At 45.4% G+C, this 21,183-nt stretch overlaps 1 protein-coding gene across 14 annotated transcripts in view; it reads right to left on the bottom strand.

Moving 5' to 3' along the window:
• The window catches only part of ITPK4 (inositol 1,3,4-trisphosphate 5/6-kinase 4), a 145,814-nt gene that overhangs the window by 63,405 nt on the left and 61,226 nt on the right, over positions 1-21,183 (bottom strand). For all 14 annotated transcript variants that reach the window (XR_015689479.1, XR_015689480.1, XR_015689478.1 and 11 more), the window contains 2 exons: positions 11,111-11,264; positions 9,507-9,620 (listed from right to left, as the gene is read on the bottom strand). Coding sequence is in view for 4 of the 14 variants with exons in the window: in XM_087671456.1 (XP_087527582.1) it covers positions 9,507-9,620; positions 11,111-11,264 (268 nt within the window). In the remaining 10 variants the exon portion in view is untranslated. The remainder of the gene's footprint in view (positions 1-9,506; positions 9,621-11,110; positions 11,265-21,183) is intronic.

Here is a 21,183-nt window from a genome sequence, read left to right as displayed (position 1 = left end):
AGCATTTCTCAGCCATTTGGAGTAGATCTCAACCATACTTGGTGGACAACAAAGGGAATTTTGTTGTAAACCCTAAATTTATGCAGAAATTAGAGTTTAGCAGCTGCATTGGAAGCCCTCCCTATAGGAGAAGGCATCGTACATTGAAATCAGCACCTACAATTTGTGATATTGACAGGGATTTCAGATGCCACGCCATCCATTGTAAATTTGGGGCAACATTTGGTTAGTTGCGGTTCGATTAGAGCAAGTCTTGGGTAAAATTCAAGGGGCAAATTGCCCTTGCCTAATTTGTTTGTTGATTGCATCTACAACAAAGGGCTTTTGGATTAGCCAAGGAGATTGCGGAATCTTGTCTTGTAATCAATCCATTGGCAATTGAAGTTAAAGAAATACTAAGAGTGGCACCAGTTTTGGGGCCAACAAGGTGCCCAATGTCTAAGATTATTAAGGTAAATTGTGCATTTCAATTTGTGTTTATTGTTGATTGTTGTAGTTAAGTGCTTGATTAGGGAATTACCACCCTATCCAGAAGGAATGATCTTTGGACAAGTTGTAGGCTAACAAGTTTGTTCCATGGTACGACAACTTCACAGTGTAGAGTTTTGTACTTCATAAAAAATTTCCCTAATATCCGATCCCCCTTCTTTTCCTTGGATTGAGAGTTAACTTTCAAGTACCACCAACAACTGGTGGAGGACTTTGGGTAGTTGTTTGGAATAATCCCCCCTCCATTTGCTAATATAGCGACGTACGTAGATGGTCCCAAGATATGGGTGTGGTGGAGGACACTAAGAAAATCACTAAGTTCTTGAATATTGAGCATTGTGACTGGGTAGGTCAAATAGTGCCTTCAAGTGCACACGCTTTGAGGCCAAGGCCATACGTCAAGTTGTCGCACAAGTGGAGGAGGATAGTTTTAACGGGGGTCCAGCGATGCATGGGTAGGAGGCAGCTAGGGCCTCAACAAGCCATGCAGCCCACAACACCCTCAGCCAAGGGTAAGTGGTCATGCTCATGCTCATGTCTCCCATTAGAGAGGGTTACTACAACAATAGCACCATCCCACCACAGGAGCATAGGCATGTTCCTAGCCCCCACCCCCAAACATCCAGCATAACCCGCCTCACCTCCATCACCACAACCCACCCCACCCCTTGACTGAACACTTGCTTCCCCAGATGGGTGAACTATGCCTTCTTCCTCCATACCACTTTGGCAATTGAACAATGGCATAGGTGGAGGAGGTCTTGAGGGATCGGGTGTCTAAGCATGTCTCTCAGTGGCTTGGAAAGACTAAGCTAGAGTTATTTCTAGAGCACTAGCCAATGTGCACAATGGAGATTAATTGGTGGCACAGGGTAGAGATCCCATACCTTAGTATGGTCCTCCAGGCCTCACTACAATGGTGACTACCATTGGATGTGATTGAGTGGTCGTTTGCTCAAGTTGCTCAATACTATCAAACATCCAATGCACACTTGACACCTTGGCTCTTGGAGGTGCTTGTAGTGGCACGCGAGCATAGTACCCCGAAACAACATTTCAGGGCTGCCGAAACGGACCGGCCGTTTCGGTCCGAAACGGAAACGGCAAAACCGGTGTTTTGGCATCCTGCGGTCCGTTTCAGGCACACTCCGGCTCCCACCGCCGCCACCTCCTCCTCCTCCTCTTCTTCTTTTTTGTCTTCTTTGTCTTCTTCTTCTCCCCATTACCTAAAGGCTAATCATGGCGTTGGATCCATATTGAAGACACGTCGTTCCAATCAAGGGATATGAGGGCTCCGACAGATCAAAGAAGTGCCGGTGCAACCATTGTGGATTGGAGAAATCGGGAAGTATAACAAACATGAAAGACCACTTGGCATGCATTCCCAACAAAGACATTGTGAGAGCAGAGGATCGAGGTACAGCTGGGATTCAGTAGACAGTGTGAGAGTGAGAGACAGAGTTGAAGCACGACCGCAGCAAATGTCTCCTCATAACCAATGCCCTTTTTCTGTGCATAGCCTTTAGCTACCAGCCGTGCCTTGTATTTATCAATGGATCCATCTGCTTTTCTTTTCAATTTGTAGACCCATTTCGTTCCAATGGCTTTCTTTCCAAATGGCAAGGACACCAAATCCCAAGTTTGATTCTTAGTAATAGAATCTAATTCAGCTTGCATAGCTGCCATCCAATGCACACTGTGTTGTGCATCCTCATAACATTCAGGCTCTTCATTATCAAAAGTACTTGCTGCCATAATAAACTCCATGGTATGTGCTGAATCATGCAAACGAGTTTGCCTTCTAGTACGACCAGCCATGGGTGCATCCAAAGGACTATCTTGCATAGTCTGCAAATACCATCTAGGTAGCTGTCTAGCATCCTCGCTGTGTGCAAGCTCTTGCTGAATTTCAGTTTCAGCATGATGCTGAATATTTCGATCAGCCAATGGCTGAATTTCTGCACTTTCCATAGGAGCAGCTGGCTGAACATTAGGTTCATTTTCTGAACCTCCAGCTGAATCACCAAAAGTAATGGGCAGCAGCCCTTCAAAAACATCACGGGCAGCCTGATATGTGTCCAAACCAGCCAAGGATAATTTTGATTTTTCATCAAAAACAACATCCCTGCTGACAAAAACCTTCTTTGTAATGGGATCATAGAGTCTGTAGCCTTTGCTCTCATTGCTATATCCCATAAAAATGCACTTAACAGGCTTGTTGTCCAATTTTCTTCTAAGTACCTGTGGAATATGGGCATAGGCTAGACACCCAAAGGTACGAAAGTGACCAACAGAAGGTTTACGGCTGTTCCAAGCCTCAAATGGTGTGATGGTCTTCAAGGCTTTGGTAGGGCATCTGTTCAAAATATGGCAAACACACATGACTGCTTCCATCCAAAAACTATGAGGCAAGCTCTTTGCCTTCAACATACATCTGGCCATCTCCATGAGTGACCGATTTTTCCTCTCTGCTGTGGAGTATAAGCTGTAGTATACTGATGGACTATGCCCTTCTGCTGCAAAAAAGAATTCAGCATAGAGGACATGTATTCCTCCCCTCGGTCCGAACGGAGAGTCTTAATTTTGCATCCAGATTGGTTTTCAACAAGTGCACTGAAAGCCAAAAATGCATCATACACTTCTGACTTCTTTTTCAAACAGTAGACCCAGCAAAAACGTGTGAAGTCATCAATGAATGTCACAAAATAATAACAACCACCCAATGACATGGTCTGCATAGGCCCACAAACATCTGAATGCACCAACTGCAATCTGGTTGTTACTCTAAAAGCAACATTACGAGGAAATGAAAACCAATGCATTTTCTCAAAATGCATCCCTCGCATAAGTGATCAGGTCTCTCCAAGAGAGGTAAGCCATCCAGCATCTGAGTACACTGCAAAAGCATCAAGCTGCCAAAGTTTACATGCCCCAAACGAGCATGCCACTCCGCCTGTATCATAGCAGGAGTAAGAGTGGATGTCAAGTATGTTGACTGATCTACTGAAAGAGCATCCAACTCATATAAACCATGACACAAAGATCCTGTCAAGACCAAAGTCATGCATTCTTTTTCTCTAACCATGCAACGGTCATCATCAAAGATGGCCTGCATACCACAACGTGCCAAAGAAGAAATAGAAAGCAAATTCTTCTTTATTCCAGGCACAAACAAAGCATCCTGCAGGCGGAGAATAGAGCCATCAATGGCTGTGAGCTGAATCTCCCCAATACCACGAACAGGGTATGATGCATTATTGGCACACTGTACCGATTTCCCAACGGGAGGTGCACTAACTGAAGCAAACAAATCTCTGCGAGATGTAATATGTCTAGAAGCACCACTGTCAAAGAACCAAGTGTCAGCATTCTCTGTAGAGCTAAGTGCTCTATCGGCCCAAGAGATGTCATAACTGCAAGTGTAAAAACAATAGTCCCTGTCCACAACAAAGGACGCGGACTCACTAGCAGTGGAAGAAGTAGTAGAAACAGACATTCCTAACTCCTTCTCTTTGGCAATGCGCTTTCTGCACTCAGTGATATAGTGGCCGGGCTTCTTACAATAATGACATTTTCCTTTCTTTGCTTGCATCCCCCCTTGTGACTGATTCTGCGATGTGCCCGAAGTGCTAGAACTCTGTGGAGCATTTTTCACCTTGTTGTTCTTGCCTTTCTGTCTTGCCACAAAAGCCTGCTCAGAGACTATAGCATCCACACCACTATTTTTCCGTGTTTGCTCCTCCTCTAGAAGCAAACTAACCAATTGAATGAAAGTGAGTGGGTGCTCGGCAATCCTCATGGTGAGGTTTAATGCAGTATGAAAAGACAAGTACGAAGGAGGTAAGGAATTCAAGGTGGTGGATATCAACTGTGCATCCGAAAAATACTCATCTACATTCGTGAGCTGCTCCCTCAAGTCCTGAATCTTATTTTAGTGATCCTGCATAGAATCACCTTCATGCATCTTTAGAGTTTCCAACTCTTTCTTCAAGAAAGAGATCCGAGTCTCATTCTTTCCTACAAACATATGCTCCAAAGTCAACCATGCATCTCGTGAAGAAGATGCCGAACGGATATGAGGTATGATGGACCGCTGAACTGCCAGAGCAATCAGCGACAAGGCCTGTGCATCACAGGTATCCCAAGCTTTTTGAGCTGTAGTTCTTGGAGGAAGTGGCTGCGATGGAGCGGGGTGAGGTCCCCGCTGTCCACATGCGCCATGGGGAGGAGGAGTAACGGGAGCTGCAACTCCCGGTCGAGTTTCCTCTCCGCTGACATAATCCCATAAATTCTTGGCCACTAATACATTCTTGATCATGAATGACTGAAGGGAATAGTTGTTTCCGTCCAGTCTATCTTCCTTGGATACATACGTAAAGACATCACCTCCCTGATTTGACACGATGACAAATTTCCAAAGACAAAATGAGCAATGTCAAAGCAGTATGAACTGGAAACCTGCAAATTTCCAGAAATTGCAGCAAACACGTTTCTACAATTAATGTGCAAGGGCGTACTCTGACAGAAAACTGTCTTTTAATGCACGCTTCCCAAGGTGCAAACAGTGCACTGCAACACTGTTATCTCAAAATCCCCAAAATTTTTTGCCAAAATTTCTGTCAAAACAGTCTTTCTGTGACTGTACCAGCAGTTCAAATGCAACTGCCCACAAAATAAACAAAAGCCCCAAAATTTCTGATGATCCAGTCCAGAAATTTGCATGAAATTTATCCCCCGCTTGTTCTGTGCTTGTCGCGTGTGAACCTCCTCTTCCAGAATTGTGTTCTGGGCTGAAATTTTTTAAAAAAATGTTTACAATTGTACCTGATGCAGAGCAGGCTGGTGAGCAGACGCAGGTTGCTAACGTGGACACGTCAGACTGCAGGAGAACAGTCGCGAGTTGTTGACGTGGAGGTTTCAAAACGGCGGGCAGGACGGGCTGACGTCTAACTTGCGAGCTGCACGTGGTAGGTCGTCTGGCGGGCGTCGTCTGACGTAGTGCTACTGACGTGGACGACAGGCAACGTAGGACAGTCGAGTCGTCTGACTAGCAGACTGCAGGCGAACAGTCGAACGAAGGCTGCGCACAAAGGAACAGCGCGTTGGTGAACAGCGCGCCTCAGTGCTGACGAAACTGACTGCTGGCGAGACTGACGACAGGTAGACTCACTGCTGACGTGGGCTGGAGCTGGCGTCGCCCTTCAGACTGGTGGCGACCGGCGAACGTGCTGGAGGCAGACGTGCTGGAGCGGAACTAGCGTGGACTGCAAACAGCAGACTGCAGGCTGAAGCTGAGCTCTGATACCAAATGTGAGAGCAGAGGATCGAGGTATAGCTAGGATTCAGTAGACAGTGTGAGAGTGAGAGACAGAGTTGAGCACGACACCCAAGAGAATAGTCTGAATAAGTGTAACCTGAAAGTACAAAGTACAACCCTTAAACCTTAGGGTTGTAGGGGGTGTTCACACCCGACACACACTAAGTGCCCAAATGTGTGTAACATAAGCACATAAGTACATACGACAATAAGACCATAAGTCTGGGGGAAAAAACCTCTCCTACCGAGAGTAAAAAGTGCCCCAGTGTCCTACTAATCACCGGCACTCCCATATGAGCGTAGGCGTAAGTAAGGCGTGAGTCAAATACCCAACAGACATCGGGCCTTGTTGTCTAGACTACAGTTGCCAATTGTTCATTGATATTGATACTTATTACTCAATAGTTACTAGAAACTAGAGACTAGTACACAATGCTCAGTGCTCACTAGACTTTGGAGTTTTAACCGGTTATTCACATGATGTAGTTACATGTATCATTGTATCTTGATTTTACTTATTATGCATCTTGATTCTTGTTCCATTGTTCTTGATGTCAGTCTCTACTGTTCTTGATGTCAGTCTTCACTACTCTTTAGATCATAGATGATTCATGAGTCATAAATTATAATTCATTTGTTGCCTTGAGTTTTGAAAATTGAGTCTCAATTGTGTTAAGCTGTCTTAAGTTTCAACCATTGAGTCTTAACTCTTCAATCTTCACTCGTGAGTCGTGACATGTGTAATGAATCATGATTTCAATCATATGACATGGACTGAAAAGTTTTGTATGAAATTTGGGTACATCCTGTTGTAGGCATTGATATATTTAGATACGCACAAAATACTGTATTTATTTTAGTGTACAATCCGAAGCGTTGTTTCCCCGTTTCCAAAATTTGGCTGAAACTCCAAAACTCCGGTTTTTCCCATTCTCGTTTTCCCCATTTCTGAAACTCCCCCGTACTATGCACAGGAGTGAACATCAACCCCCTCCTTTGTTCTCTAACCGCCATGGGGGAGTCAACTTCGCCCTCTAAGGCCACTGTCAAGCGCGAGTGTATGCCATACAGCTTCCCTTTTTCAACGTCTTTGACCATGCTAAGCACTATTGCCTATTCAACGAACTCTGGATTTTCCCCATGAGCCTACACCTCGCATCCTAGAACATGAACAACCTTCACTATAGTGGGGCAAGAGGTCCCAAGAAGTTGATTGTCTAGAAAAAGCTTCTGCCAACCATTGCTGGACAAATCAACATTCTACTTCTACAAGAGCATAAGCTCACCCCATCCCAGGTCAACAAGGTGGGGAAGATACTTGCAAGCAGCTCACACACCTACTAGGAGCATTCTATTGGTGCCCACCAGAGGAGTGGTGGAGTTTGTATTTTGATTGGCCCAAGCTTGCTAGCTTCTATGTGGGACCATGGGACAATTGTGGCTAGGAGACTAGGCTACAAATGGGGGACTCTTGCCTTGGGATCTTTATCTATGCACCCATACAGGTCCATTCATGCATAGGTTTTTGGTTGAACATTGTGGCACACTGACCAGAGGTGGACTTCTGGATTGTTGGAGGCGACTTCAACAACCTCAAGACATTAGAGGATCAACAAGACCAAGGCATAGATTTTCAGGGCATGGCAGAAGAGGAGCAGGAGGCCTGGGAAGGCTTTATCCTTGCAGTATGAGCTCATGATGCCTGGAGGGACCCAGCATTCAGCAGGGGTGAAGGCTCCCTAGATTTCTCTTAGGGATACACATGGCTAGGTGGTGTGCTCTTAGAGCAGCTGGGCAAGTTCTATGTAGGAGAATCAGGGTGCAGTCGAGGAGGGAAGGTGGGGCAGCTAGCAACCTTATCGGATCATGCTCTGGTTCTCCTCACTCTCAATGCCCCTACTTCAGCCCTCGATCCTTGCTCCCACCATACCCTGGATTCAACCTATGAGTGTGAGGAGATGAGGAGAGATCATGTAATTATGGGCCAGGGAGTAGGCACAGGATGGACAGATTGCAGAGGCCCTAGGACAGTCGAGTAGGATTTGTAAAGAGGTGGCGCTCCAGGTTTGTCAACAGTGTTGGAAGGAGAGGGCCCTTCGAAGGGATCTAGCAGTGCTATTCAGAGATTGCTACAAGAGTTTTCTGGTGATCTTATTCTCCACGCCCAAGAGTTGTAGGGGTAGAGGACGTTCTCGCAAGCCTAGAGGATAGGAGGTCAGAGTTCTCTTGCATCACCTCAGCTGCTTTTTAAGCATGGAAAGGGTATATGATGTGCAGAGAATTCTTCCAGTTGCACCAGCCATGCAATTCAGGAGATCAAATCCACAGCTTCAATGACTAGTATGGGAGGGTCCATTTCTGCCCAGAGGAGGTGATGGGACTCACCACCAGCTTCTACAAATAGCTTTTTTGTGGGGGATGGTCTTAATTTGAGTGACTCAGTGCAAACGACAAGTTTGGGACTCCATCCCATCCCTAGTCACAGGGGAGATGGGATGGTTCCTCCTTAAGGAGAAGCTAGCCTATGCTTTCTAGGGCAGAAATGCCCTGGAGAGGACGGGTTGTCCCAGGCCTTCTTCTTTGCACACTGGGAGGTGAAGGATCCTCTACTATGAGCATTTCAAAGATGTTCAATTCCTGAAGGATCCTGGGCAGCATCTCAACAGAACTAGTCACAACCTCCCCAAAGGGGGAGACCGCTTGGAGCTGTCTCAGTGGCAGCCAATCACCTTGCTACCAGTTGCCTATAAGGTGCTGGACAAGATGATTGGCAATAGACTCTTCAGTTCTGGAAGGATGTCGGGCAACATCTCAACATGACTAGTCACTATGACCTCCCCAAAGGGAGAGACTGGTTGGAGCTGTCTCAGTTGCAGCTGATCATCTTGGTGTCAGTTGCCTATAAGGCACTGGCCAAGATGATTGGCAACAGCCTCTGCTATATTCTCCTGGACATCATTCATGGCACAGACAGGCTTCATCCAAGATCCTATCTTGGACAATTTTTTCACATACTTTGAGGCCATACTCTGGTCAAAGGGGTAGAGGAAATCTTCTAGAGGTAGCGGGTTTTGCAAACCCACTCACTGCAAGTCTCTTGAAATGATCTTTCTAGTAATGGCCAAATTCAAAAACTTTTCCAACTATGAAATTGAAGCTGGTTGAATGATATCCAAGATACTTGGTTCATGTGTTTACTAGAAGCATGAGCCTTCAGATGTCATTGTGTTGATACATGAAAGCACACAAAGATACCACATAACTACCTTACCTACTAACACAACTTTACAGACCATAAAGAATAGTCCAATCCCACATTGTCATGTGTAGCTACCTAGCTAGAAAAAAGACAACACAGCCATGGACCAAATTAGAAATGATGCTTCAGCAAAAGGTCAAAATATAATCAATTATATTTCACTGACCGCTTACACTCACTATAGCCAAGTAAGATACCTTGTAGAGAGACGCTTCTTTCTTTCATACTGAAATTTGCACAAATGTTTTAAAGTTTATGATGGTAGATAGTGGAATAGGACATGTTACGCAATCTAGACAAGTGTTCATAGCAAAAGAAGGGGCATATCCTGCTAAAATCACTTGGACCATTTCATTATATTCACAAGCTGCTATACAATAAGAGTGTTTTAAATTTGATCCACAATGTACTGGAAGATCGGAAAATTTGGAAAATGCGCACCATCTTGTGAGCATTCGGGACTCCACAAGCCATTTGAGGTTTGACAATCGCAGGAAGTGCTATCTTAGAGGCCTTCAACATCTCTGACAGGTCAGGATTGTCATACTTTGCAACCTAAACAACAGCACAACAGAAAAACTATCATTTGATACAGATTTGCTGTCTATTTCTTAGGAGAGAGAAACCAGAAAACCGTGTTCATCCAATGCATGAAAAGGGCTTGAAGCCCAATCGCCATGTATTAGTGGTCAAACTTCCAACTAATTACCACAGTTCACATTTCAAATCCAAAGTGGTGCAGTTTACTCGGGATTGGGCCAAAATAATTGTTTGTTCCTTTTTCACTGCCTATGAAGAATGATTTAGGGCCAGAATGTATTAGTGGTCAAACTCCCAGCGCATTACCACAGTTCACATTTCAAAATCAAAGTGGTGCAGCTTACTCAGGATTGGACCAAAGAATTGTTCGTTCCCTTTTCACAGCCTATGAAGAATAATGTAGGGGCCAGAACTGTAGAAATGCACAGTTGATTGCCCATCAAACATAATTGTGCAACTAGATTCTGTTTACAAGAGGGATCAGGAACTTTAGTCAAAAGTAAGTGAACAATCAGATCACTGTACTTGAGAGCATGTGTTTCTGGGCACCTCTTACAGTTTGTGCAACATCTTACAGGCTTATTACCAAAAATGCTATTTTTCATATACATTGAGGAACTACGCAAAATGTCTTATATGACATAGGCCCCCTCTTCATGGGGGGTAAGAACAGCTTCAGAAGTATTGACATTGATTTAGGCTTCCTTCACTACAAGGAAACAATATGCACTTTTCATCAACTCAAATTCTAGTTCTTAGCAAGACCACCTTCAATATAAAGATACATAATGCACATTTCATGAGCAGTCTATCAAGTTATGGGCTTCCACATGATGTTAACTTCCATTCTTGCAGCTCTTACCAAGGCCAGCTATAAAGATGCATGTCACTTTACTGGAAAGTTGAAAACCCTAAAAGATACCATTACACCATCATTACAATACACAAAAAGAGTTACAAAATAGTAAATTCTTGGCTAATTCACATGGTTGCTAGTCTGGTTCTCAATAACAGCATTGTTAGACTAGGAGTATGCACACAATGTCATTGAACTGGGCTGTTTACTACAATATTGTTAGACTAGTATTGTCCACCACAATGACTTTAACCAGGAGAAACATTGATAAGCAACAGCATAACCGTGATGGATACATCCCTTGGCCATAAAGTGAACAGCTCATGTACCATAGCAAAGTGTTATAGAACACTCATACACGACCACCACATTGTTCAGCTACAAGAACACTCAATACCATATGGCTTGAACTAGCCTAGAAATTGCTCTTTTGTAGTCTATTTCAGTAAACAAAACCTTGCTTGAATAGTGCTCCTAAAAAATTGCAGCTCATCTGATTTATTCTCAGCTTGTTGATCATGCAAACATTGTAGGTCATTTTTGTACAATCTTCCAGGCAAGATAATTTGCTTCATAAGAAGAATGGGTTGCTAAAAATAAACTAAAATATAAAAGGAAAAGTATGTGTTATTGTCCAATGAAAATCTACCTTCAAAAAATGAGGAGTGCGAATGGTCAAGCTTGTTGAGGCTATGCACTCTGAAATACCCTGGAGGATGTTTTGAGTCAAAGCACGATCCAGAAGAGGGAAAATTTTCTCAATTGGGTCAATCACACATATATGAGGACGCCTTTTAAGAAACCTGCATCAACTATAAACTTAGATCAATCACATGTTGTCTGACAACACACATTAACCTAAGATGTATAGAATATACAGCCAATATTTACACCCACAAAGCCATGCTATAAATCTGGATATTAACAAGAGCAGTTAAGGTGGATATGCCTTTAAGCCCATTGCAGTTACTAGACAAATGAAAACCATTGTTGCAACACAAGCATTTCATAAAAGGGAATAAGGACACCATACAATGTAAATTTCTAGATTTACAGTCTTGAGATTTGTAAAACAAGAATAGCTTTTAAGTTCCAAGATATTTTCTCCTACCAATTTCAAAGTCAAGTCAGCTGACAGAATTACTTGAACTGAAAACCACGAGGATACAACATCTCTCCTGCCACTTTTCACTGAACTTTGCAACTACCCCACATTGTTTTTGAGTGCCACTGACAGCCCTGCTCTTCCCTCTGCCACATGCTTCTCTCACTAGCCTCACTCTTCCCTCCACCCCTGCTTGTCCCTTGCCACCATCTCCTCATGCCAGTTCTCACATCTCCGAACCTACTCGTACATTCCTATCTGCTGATGTGATGCTTTCCTCCCTGACTGCGTACCGCCTGGAAGCTGTATCACCTGTGCCTGCCACCTTCCCTGCTGCATTTTTTCTGTCTTCATAGCAGGACTCCTCCCTCACACTATCTCCCGCCTTCTCCACCTCGCCTTCTCCACCTGTGTGTACCAGTCACACATGCTGCCTGCTAAACATCTCTTCCTTTCTCATTGCCTTCCAAGCCAATTTCAGCAGACATACTCTTGATTGTGCTCTCCTGCTGCTCTCTTTCTTCAAATCAGGTTTCCCCATGTCTTCTGCCAGTTTTTTTTGGTTAGGCTTACCTCCATTGAGGCTGCCCAGCAGTTAGTTGATAACTCCCAATTGGTCTCCAGGAAAGGGTCATCCACATGCTGCCCTAGTAAAGCAGCTTCAACATTTCAGGCTTTGTCCTTCACTAAGAGATCCTTTGTCCTGGTCACCCTCTTCTTGGGGGTTGCAAAGACTACAGATCCGATTCAGTATAGCTAACAAGGGAGGATTTGGCTGCATTAATACGAAGACCACAGGCTTGGCCAAAAAGTTTCCATACATCCAATGCCATGTGGAGGTTTCTCGTTCCGCTTTGAGAATCATGAATGTGTCATATGCTAGAGATTGGCCCACAAAATGTCTGCCAAAGGAAAGAGAGAGACCAGCCAGCTGCCCTGTGGTCACCAAGTAAGAAAGCATGGAAAGGACCAGATAGGTCGCAAAGGCAAAGAACAAGGGGCTCAAAGGGCAACCTTGCTGATTGTGCCAAAGTGAATGGCTCAATGATCCCACCTTTTAACATGACCCACGAAGAGGCATCTGCGCTGTGTGTATCAAATGAGACATACGTGGACCGAAGCCCATAACATGCATGAGCTCTACCAAAAAAGACCAATCTAGATAATCAAAACCTTTTTGAGATCCAATTGAATCAGCACTTCTTCCTGCTTGATACTCATTCGGGTGCACAAGGGTAGGGAGGTGCTTGTGGAGACGATTGGCCATGACTTTAGTAAAAATTTTGTACATAGATCCCATTAAAAGAAATTGGCTGCCAATGTTTTAGTATCGAGGGCAATGGCACTTTTAAAATCAGCTCAATGACCCCCACCTTCCATGAGGTAGGCATAATTCCTTTCTCCTAGATCTATTGGCACATGGTTGCCAAAGGTTTGGCAAGAGTGGCAGCATAGGCTTCAAAAAACTCATTAGTCAAGCCATTCCATCTTGCACCTTTGTCTTGGGTAGATGTAACAAAACATCCATGACCTCTCCCTTTGAGATATCTCTATCCAAATCATTATGCATATCTAGGGGCACTCGATCCCTGACCAAGGCATAGGAAGCTGAGCAGGCCTAGGTGGTCTATTGAGTATGAGGAGACAAAGTACCAAGAAGGTCAAGGAGATATTCTCTACACATACGCACAATGGATTGCGGTTCTATAACCATCAAGCTGTCTGCATGCTGGAGGTGCACCATATTTTCTCGAGCCAAAGAGGCGTGCAGGCCTCGAAAAAATTTATGTGACTAGCACAAATCATCTTGTAGGTTCTCAATCAAGCTTTGCAAGTTGGCTTGCTATTAAGATCTCAACCGAAATTGTTGGATGAGATTTGTTAGCCTTGTGGCTAGTGATAGTAGGAACAGATCATCTAGGGAATCAATCAACAAGATGTGGACCAATGTCAACATTGCTTCAGCCATGTGTTGGCACTCTTTGCAAAGAGAAGCATGATGAATACCATATTTCTTGGCAACCCTCTGCACATTACGGAGCAGTTGCTGATAGAAGTCACTACTCCCTGTGGGAAAATCAATCAGAAACTTGTCAATCAGTTGTTCCATATAACCCTTAAAGACCAATTGCTTTAGATAAGATGAATTAAAATGCAATGGGAGTCTTCCCAAGAATTGTGCGAAAGGGGTAACAGGGTGGGCAAGTATGTCGAACTGCAAATTTGACAAAATGTATTGTTGCAGCACCTAGATATCCAAAATCTCTAGCAAGAAAGCATCATCATGCATAATTTACATACAGTCTAAGCAGGACCATGTGACCGAGTACTGTGCCCAAATCCAATGGGCGGAGCCAGGACTAAATATCCTACTTCAAAACAACCATCTCAAAATCATGCCACGCATGGTTCTCAGGTGCATCCATCATTGAGTGCTCTGAGATAGATTGCAAATGACGAACGCACATGTTGAAATCTCCCATCAATATTTCCAGTCTACCTAGAGACAAGCAAGCTACCAGCCGATCCCATAGATCCCGTCAAGACAAAGAGTCATTGGGTGCATAGAGGCATACCAACCATAGGACCTCCCCTTCCAATAGAATTTCAACAACCATAAAATGGCCATGGATGACGTTCTTGACAAGGGTCGACTCGAACTTGCCATTCACGACCATAAGCACACCTGAACAGTACTGAGCTAAGCTCCTTACATGAAACAACTAGAGGCCAAGGCAATCCATGATTTTGCTAGCTTCATTATGATTTTTATGCTCAACAACACATAACACATCCCATTGATTGTCGTGCAAGATGCACCACATATCATGCTACTTGCTGTATGAACAAATTTGTGTACATTCCAGGTGGGAAACCTCATATGTCATGACCAAAGGATTTCAATGTCCAGGCTGATTTTGCCTCGACTGCAGTTTCGTAGCCAAAATATTAAGGGTGCCCTCGTCCAAAAAGTCAGCCATTACTGGAAAAGAGTTTAAGTCCCTATGCTTCGCTTTGGAAGTGGAGAGATTATATCCTTATTTAGGAGCGACCATTTGGTATCAACAATCCCAAGGGGTGAGTACTTTACCACGGGGATCAAAAGCAAGCTGCATAGGTGGGTCCCACAAACGATTAGCAGAGGGCTTTGGACTAGAGGATTTTCGAGGGTCCATCGAAATCACAACATTAGCAATAGATACTAACAATGTCTTATGTTTTCGACGCGCATAAGTGCATCACGGGCCTTGTTAAGTGCTCCGCATAGCTGCTGCCGTGTGCACATTAGCCTTTTTCCCTCTCCTAGCATAGACATCAATCCAATCCTGGTCGGGAGAATCCAAAGGTTGCACAGGTTGTTTCCCTTTATCCAAAGCAAGGTGCACTCAGGCCTCATTTGCTTGAAGGCCATCAACTATAGAAACATCATGGACTAGTGCAGCCGAAACCCCCTCAACAACAGTGGTCTTTTTTGGAAATTCAGCCATGAAATGCCCCAGTTATCCACATGAAATTCTAGAACGATTTCAACGGAGCTAGTTGGGCCTTTTGCATGCACTATCCCACAGTATGCACAAGCGGTTACGATTGGCAACCCACAAGCTAGGGGGAGGGGGAACCAATACCGTGCCAATCGCTCCCATGGCATCCTTAAGCAATGGCTAGTAGATTGAGGGACAACATTCAACTTCAACCCATATTAGGCATTCCTGCTGTAACACCCGCTAGAGGTTCACCAATGGTGTCCATCCCACCATATGCCCAAAGCGTTTGTCAAAGAATAGTGGAACTTTGGCCAGAAGGTCCTCCTGAGCCCTTGTCGATTTGAGCGATATCTCATAGAAGCCTCACGTGCCAACAAAAACTTCTTCAAAACAATCAACTTGCAAAATGGAGTTTAGCTATTGGCGGATCCAAGAGAGCACCGAGATCTTGCTAGTGAAAAAGAGAATGGCCACTCTTCCATAGAAAGCCAAAAAAGAGCACAGAACACTTTTGGTATCCATAGCAACATCCAGCACATCCTCTTTATCCTGGACTGAAAAGGATTCGCGGTTGTGCTAAACACCTTCACCCAACAATGTATTGGTAAATTCCAAGATATGTCCCTAGTCCAGGTCTTGGGAATCTTCAACCATGGAAGTCACCTGCACGTAAGAACAAGTAGCATGCTCGGATTGTGGAGGGGCTTGAAATCAGCCATAACATCATTGGGGGTATGCTCACTGCATTCCATCACTGCATCAGAGACATGCTTAGCGTGTTTAACAGGGGGTTGCACATCAGGGCCCGGTTGGACATTGGAAAGGGGGCAGCCACATCCGTACAAGGAACCATTTCTTCTCCCTATTCATCATCCAAATCAGGCCCCAAAGCATCCACCACTTAATCTATGAAGACCATGTTGAGCTATGGCATAATGTGCGATCTCAGTATTCAGCTACTGTCCACCCTCCTCTTCCAACTACTGGAATTCTCTGTCACGACACAGTTTGGGTTTCTGCTGAATCACTGTGTCTGCAGTGTGAAACAAGGCAGTAGGTAGGTTATGTGGCCGGAGAGCGGCACTGTAGGTCCCCAACGATATCCAGGAGACTGGCACGCCGGTCCTTTCTAGCCCTCTCACTTGCTTTGTCAAACGGCCTGTGCAGGAACAGTGGATAGTGCTCTCTTTCTTTCTATCGTTGGCTCACATAAACCCTGCCCTTGCATGATGCTGAAGCAGGATGACAGGCCTGTGTCCTAGCAGGCTGGCAGCTCTGTGTGTGTGTGTGTGTGTGTGTGTGTGATTGGAGTGCCATTTTTGACATTCCTCTTGCTTTACAGGAACCTGTTCGGGCATACAATCTTATGAAACTGGGAATTAGGTACATACAGGATGTGGTGGATGATCGGGGATATACTTTATCCTTTCCTCGGGCCATGACCTCTTATGCATTGGGAATGCATCATAGGTTTATATGGAAGAAAATTGCTGATTTACTGCATCCCTTTCTACCAATTCCACCTATGCTTGATACAGACAGGCTTATGGATTGGCAATTACAGCCATCTACTACATGCATTCGTCCTGTCTCTCTTTCTGTCTTAACTTCCATCAAAGTATACAAGCTTCTTCAGCCTGCCCCATGGATTCAGCAGCATGCTAATTCTCTGTGGCACTTAACGAAGTCTCTTGCATGGTGGCGGAAGAATCTTAGGATGCTCTAGAAGTGTAAAATGCCACCGAAACAAAGGCTTTTTCTTTGGAGATGTTTGACAGGCACACTATTAGTGGGGGTCACACTTGCTAAACGTCACATTGCATCATCCACATGTCTGAGATGTTTGGCTCCCTCAGAGACTGTCCCTCATTTATTTTGGCATTGTCCTTGTTCCAGGATCCTCCTCAGGAGAATTTCAGATTCGCTTCGGCTTCGTTTCCCGAGTCATAGCTTTGGGAAACATTTCTGGCTCTTTGGCAGATTTATGCGTTCTTCGTCTCAATACTCACTCTTTCTTTTTTGGGTGAGATATTGGGCTCTTTGGACAATCTGGAGTGATCATAATTTGGCATACTTGGGTCGCCAAAATCACCAGCAATATGAATCCTTCCGAGCCTCACTGCGGCAATCTCTATATGATGCCAGCTATGAGGGTGACATGGACGCTTCCTGCATAGAGCTTTTCTTTTTATGTTTCTGATAGTTTGGGATAGCCCCCTTTTCCGGGGGTCCCCAGCTTGTAATTTGTGAGCACATAAATATACTGCACTGGATATTACCCAAAAAAAATATGTGTGTGTGTGTGCGCGTGTGTGCACATCACTCCTGCAGCCCAAGGCTGCACGAGGACAGGGCAACCAGCTGATGGGTAGGTAAAATGCAGGGAAGGGGTGCAGATCAGGTCGCAAGAACTGAGGCAAGGCCAGCAACGATGGGGGAGCCAGCTCACAAGTGACATCGTGCAGGTCCCAACTCTCTCTCTCATAATGGGTTGTTTATATTAATTACAAAAAAGTCACAGGATAACAAGATTACAAAGTTCAGGGTGGCTCTAGGTCATCATATATAAACGAGATACAATGGATTCAATAAAAGCAAAAGGACGAGTGTGCAAGAGGCACCCCGGGACTCAATAGACATAGGATCAAGAGTGTTGATGAGATTTTGCCGCATGGGCTTGGGCCTTCGCTGCCAATCTCTCCAGTACACCATCTTCAAAGAAGTCTCCTAGCACTGCAAAAGGATTGAGCCTCTAAGGAATGGCTAGTGAGGAGAAAGGTCCATTTCTAGGGTGGGAGGTAAAACCTAGGTACTTGGAGAGAGAGAGAGAGAGAGAGAGAGAGAGCTATTGCCGAAGAGTCGCGATGATGCCGCCTGCATGTCCCGCCCTGCCGTCAATCGACTAACTGTCGAACCTGCCCGCCATCGCTCCTGCCCGCTGTCGATTGTCAGACCAGCGAGTCCTGCTCGCCATCAGTGCCCGTCCGTCCTATCCGCCATCCGACCTGCTCGCCATCAAGCCTACACATCGGTCTTGTTCACCGTCAGACACGCCCGTCGCCTGCCCTGTCGCCTGCCTCTGACAACTGCCTACACTGCTGCCTGCCCCGTCGCCTGCCTCTGAAGCCCCGTGGGCTTTGCGCCTGCGTTTCGCCCTTTCGCCCTGTGCGTTAGGGTTTCTGCTGACGCCTGGCCCCTGCCCTATGCCTCCGACTGTCCCCCTCTGCCATCGACTGCCCGCCCTGTGTTCCACCCTCCTGCCCCTGCACTGTTAGGGTTGTGCCCTATTGCACGCGCTCGTGGGACAGGTCACGACTGAGGCGGACAGGGTCGCGTCTCCTGCTCTTCATCGTGCGTCAGTCCTCCGTCGAGATCCAATCGTGTTACAATATGGCTGGTCTGGATCTGGATTTTATAGACCAAACGGTGGCAGCGCTTGGTCCGGATTCTGATACCGAGGAACCTGAGGATATGGTTCTGTGCACCGAAGAGATACCCCCTGGTCCTGACATCTAGCTTGCAGGTAAACGTACCAAGCATACTTCGGAAGAGACAATTGATCATCAGGATCCTTCCTATGCTCAGGTTGCTTCAGATTCTGTGGACTCTCAGGATGTTGACTGGGAGCATTTGCTGGAATTTGCCAACACTCTGCTTGGCGATTATGTTCAACATAATCAGGAAGTCTTTTCTGACTCTGCACCTGACGATGTTCTGGAAGCCACTATGGACCCGAAAACTGTCTTGCGCTCCTTTTCGGTGTTTTATGATCGCGTTGTGATACTCTTCTTCACTGGTAGAATCCCACTACTTTCCCGTATTCACCAATGGCTGCACAGTCTGCTACAAGGGGAATGTGTTGAAGAGATTTTTGTTGGGCCCCGAGGTTTTTTTGAGGTGCTGTTGAAATCTGAGACGCACCGTGCTGCTCTCCTGTCAAAACTACCTTTGTTTTTTTATCACCGGTTGGTCCATATTGTACCATGGCGCCCAATGGCAGATTTTCAGCGTCTACTGCAACGTGAATGCCCTGGGTTAAAGTGGAAAATTGTTCGGCTATCTATTGGCCACTGTTGAAGGACGCTATGGCCGCTATGGGCATTGTTCTGGTCCCTACAAGTCTAAGGGCTGTGAATCGCAACCGGTTGTGTATGTTATGGGACACTGCAAGGAAAAGGCCTGCTTGGTTACGTCTCAATTGCTCTGGCATGCATCCGTTACACTTTCGTTTGAAATGGGGCAATTTTGCAGGACATTGCTTTTCCTGTGGACAATTGGGGCATTTTATGGCCGAATGCCCGGAGCAGCAACACACTTCAGATGCTGGCCATGTTGCGCTGCCCATGGAAGATATGGTGTGATGCTCCGTCGCTGAATGCTATCCACCCACCTAAATTTCTGGACAAAGATAAACACCAAGTTTCGGGTCTGGATTCCTATGCCACTGACTGCGTTGAAGTATGCGCAAAAAAAGGCAACAGGGTTGTTGCTGGCATGGAGAATACTGTGCCTACTACCTCACAAGATTCCATGCGTACCTATATGCGCAGGAAAGAAATGTTGTCTTCACAGTGCTCTACTCCTGCCATGGTTTCCTCTTCCCCCCGTCCTCAGCCCACCAGGAGAATGTATTCGGATCGTCCAAAGGGTCCACCTGCTAGGCTGGCTTTTGATACCAGAGGCAACGTCATTACCCCGTGGAATCGTCGTTATCCCCGTTCCATCCCCAAGCCAGCAGATATGCCATCTACCTCCAAATCTGGTCCTCAGAACTCTTTTGCTGTGTTGGCGGATTTCTTGGATGAGAGAGTCCTGGACATTCTCGCTGAAAAAGTCAAATCGAGGCAAGCTGTGCCTCGTACCTGATTTTGTTTTGAATACACATGAAAATAGCCACGTGGAATGTGCGAGGAATTTGCTCTCGCCACAAACAACATGCCATGTAGACTGTATTGCATGAGAATTAGTGGGATGTCCTGTGTGCTGTTGAGCACAAGAGTCACGGAGAAGCCGGAAAAGTTGTGGATTGCCATGGCTTTCGTTTGTTCTATGCAGGGACACAAGCCATGCATTATTCGGGTGTGCTCATGATTGTACATGAGAAATATCAGCCTGTTCTTATTAAAAATGATGTACATGGCCGCTTTCTGGTGATTGAAATTTTATTCGAAGGGGAGATCTTATGGTTACTTGGCCTCTATGCTCCAAATGATCCTTTATCTCGCCGGGAGCTTTGGCAGACTTTGCAGACTTCCTTGTCACTTGACAGACCGGGCTTCTTGATAGGGGATTTCAATATGTGTGTTGATTCTTCCCAGCCCACATCGGAGCATTCGGTAATGGACGCACCGGAAAGTCGTATGTGGCATGAGTTGGCTCTTGCTGTTCTTAAGCAAGATCTCTCGTCCTAGCTACACCCATCTTCTACAGGGTTTACTTTCCATTCTGCCCAGTATGCAACAACATGGTCGCGGTTGGACTGCATATACATCATGCAGAATGATGATTTTCTTCCTCAGATGCTCGAAATGAAAGTGTTGCAGCAATATGCCTTGTCGGACCATTTCCCTCTGCAGCTTGAGCTACTTGCACAACCCATTGCACCTTTCAAGCAATTTTTTGAGAGACTCCCTTTGCGTTTCAACTCGTCTTACTTGAAGCATGCAATCTTTCAGGGCTATATGCAGCAATTGATTGATAGATTCTTATTGGATTCTCCTCTCAAGGCACTACTTCATTTGAAAGATTGCTCTCTAATGTGAAGCGGGTTGCTCGGCAGTATGGGATCCATCATGCCTCTCTTGGTCGGCGGCGTCGACAAGCAGCGGAGGACCTACTGGCTTTGGTTCGTTCTCTGTTGGTGATGCGGGTGGCTGATCTTATTAAAGAGTTTCAGTTGAAATCGTATCAGCAAGCCAAATTGCAACATCTGACGGAGACTTTGCAAGATAGTACGTGTCAGACTCATAAGTTCTTTCGAGCTCTCCATGCCACTCCTGCTCGAGAGAATATGACCAGACTTGAGGATGCAGAAGGCCATCTGGTCCTTGATCCGCAGACTATTGTGCATATGTGTAGGAATTATCTCCGCGACCTTCTTGGTTCCACTTCTCCACCTTCAGCCCAAACTAC

The sequence above is a fragment of the Lygodium microphyllum genome, chromosome 29 (genome assembly GCF_053477565.2).
Source record: "Lygodium microphyllum isolate KBCC chromosome 29, Lygodium_microphyllum_v1.1.10, whole genome shotgun sequence".
Classification (NCBI taxonomy): domain Eukaryota; kingdom Viridiplantae; phylum Streptophyta; class Polypodiopsida; order Schizaeales; family Lygodiaceae; genus Lygodium; species Lygodium microphyllum.
The sequence above is the reverse complement of the archived record's forward strand: the minus strand, read 5'-3'. Positions and strand labels throughout refer to the sequence as shown.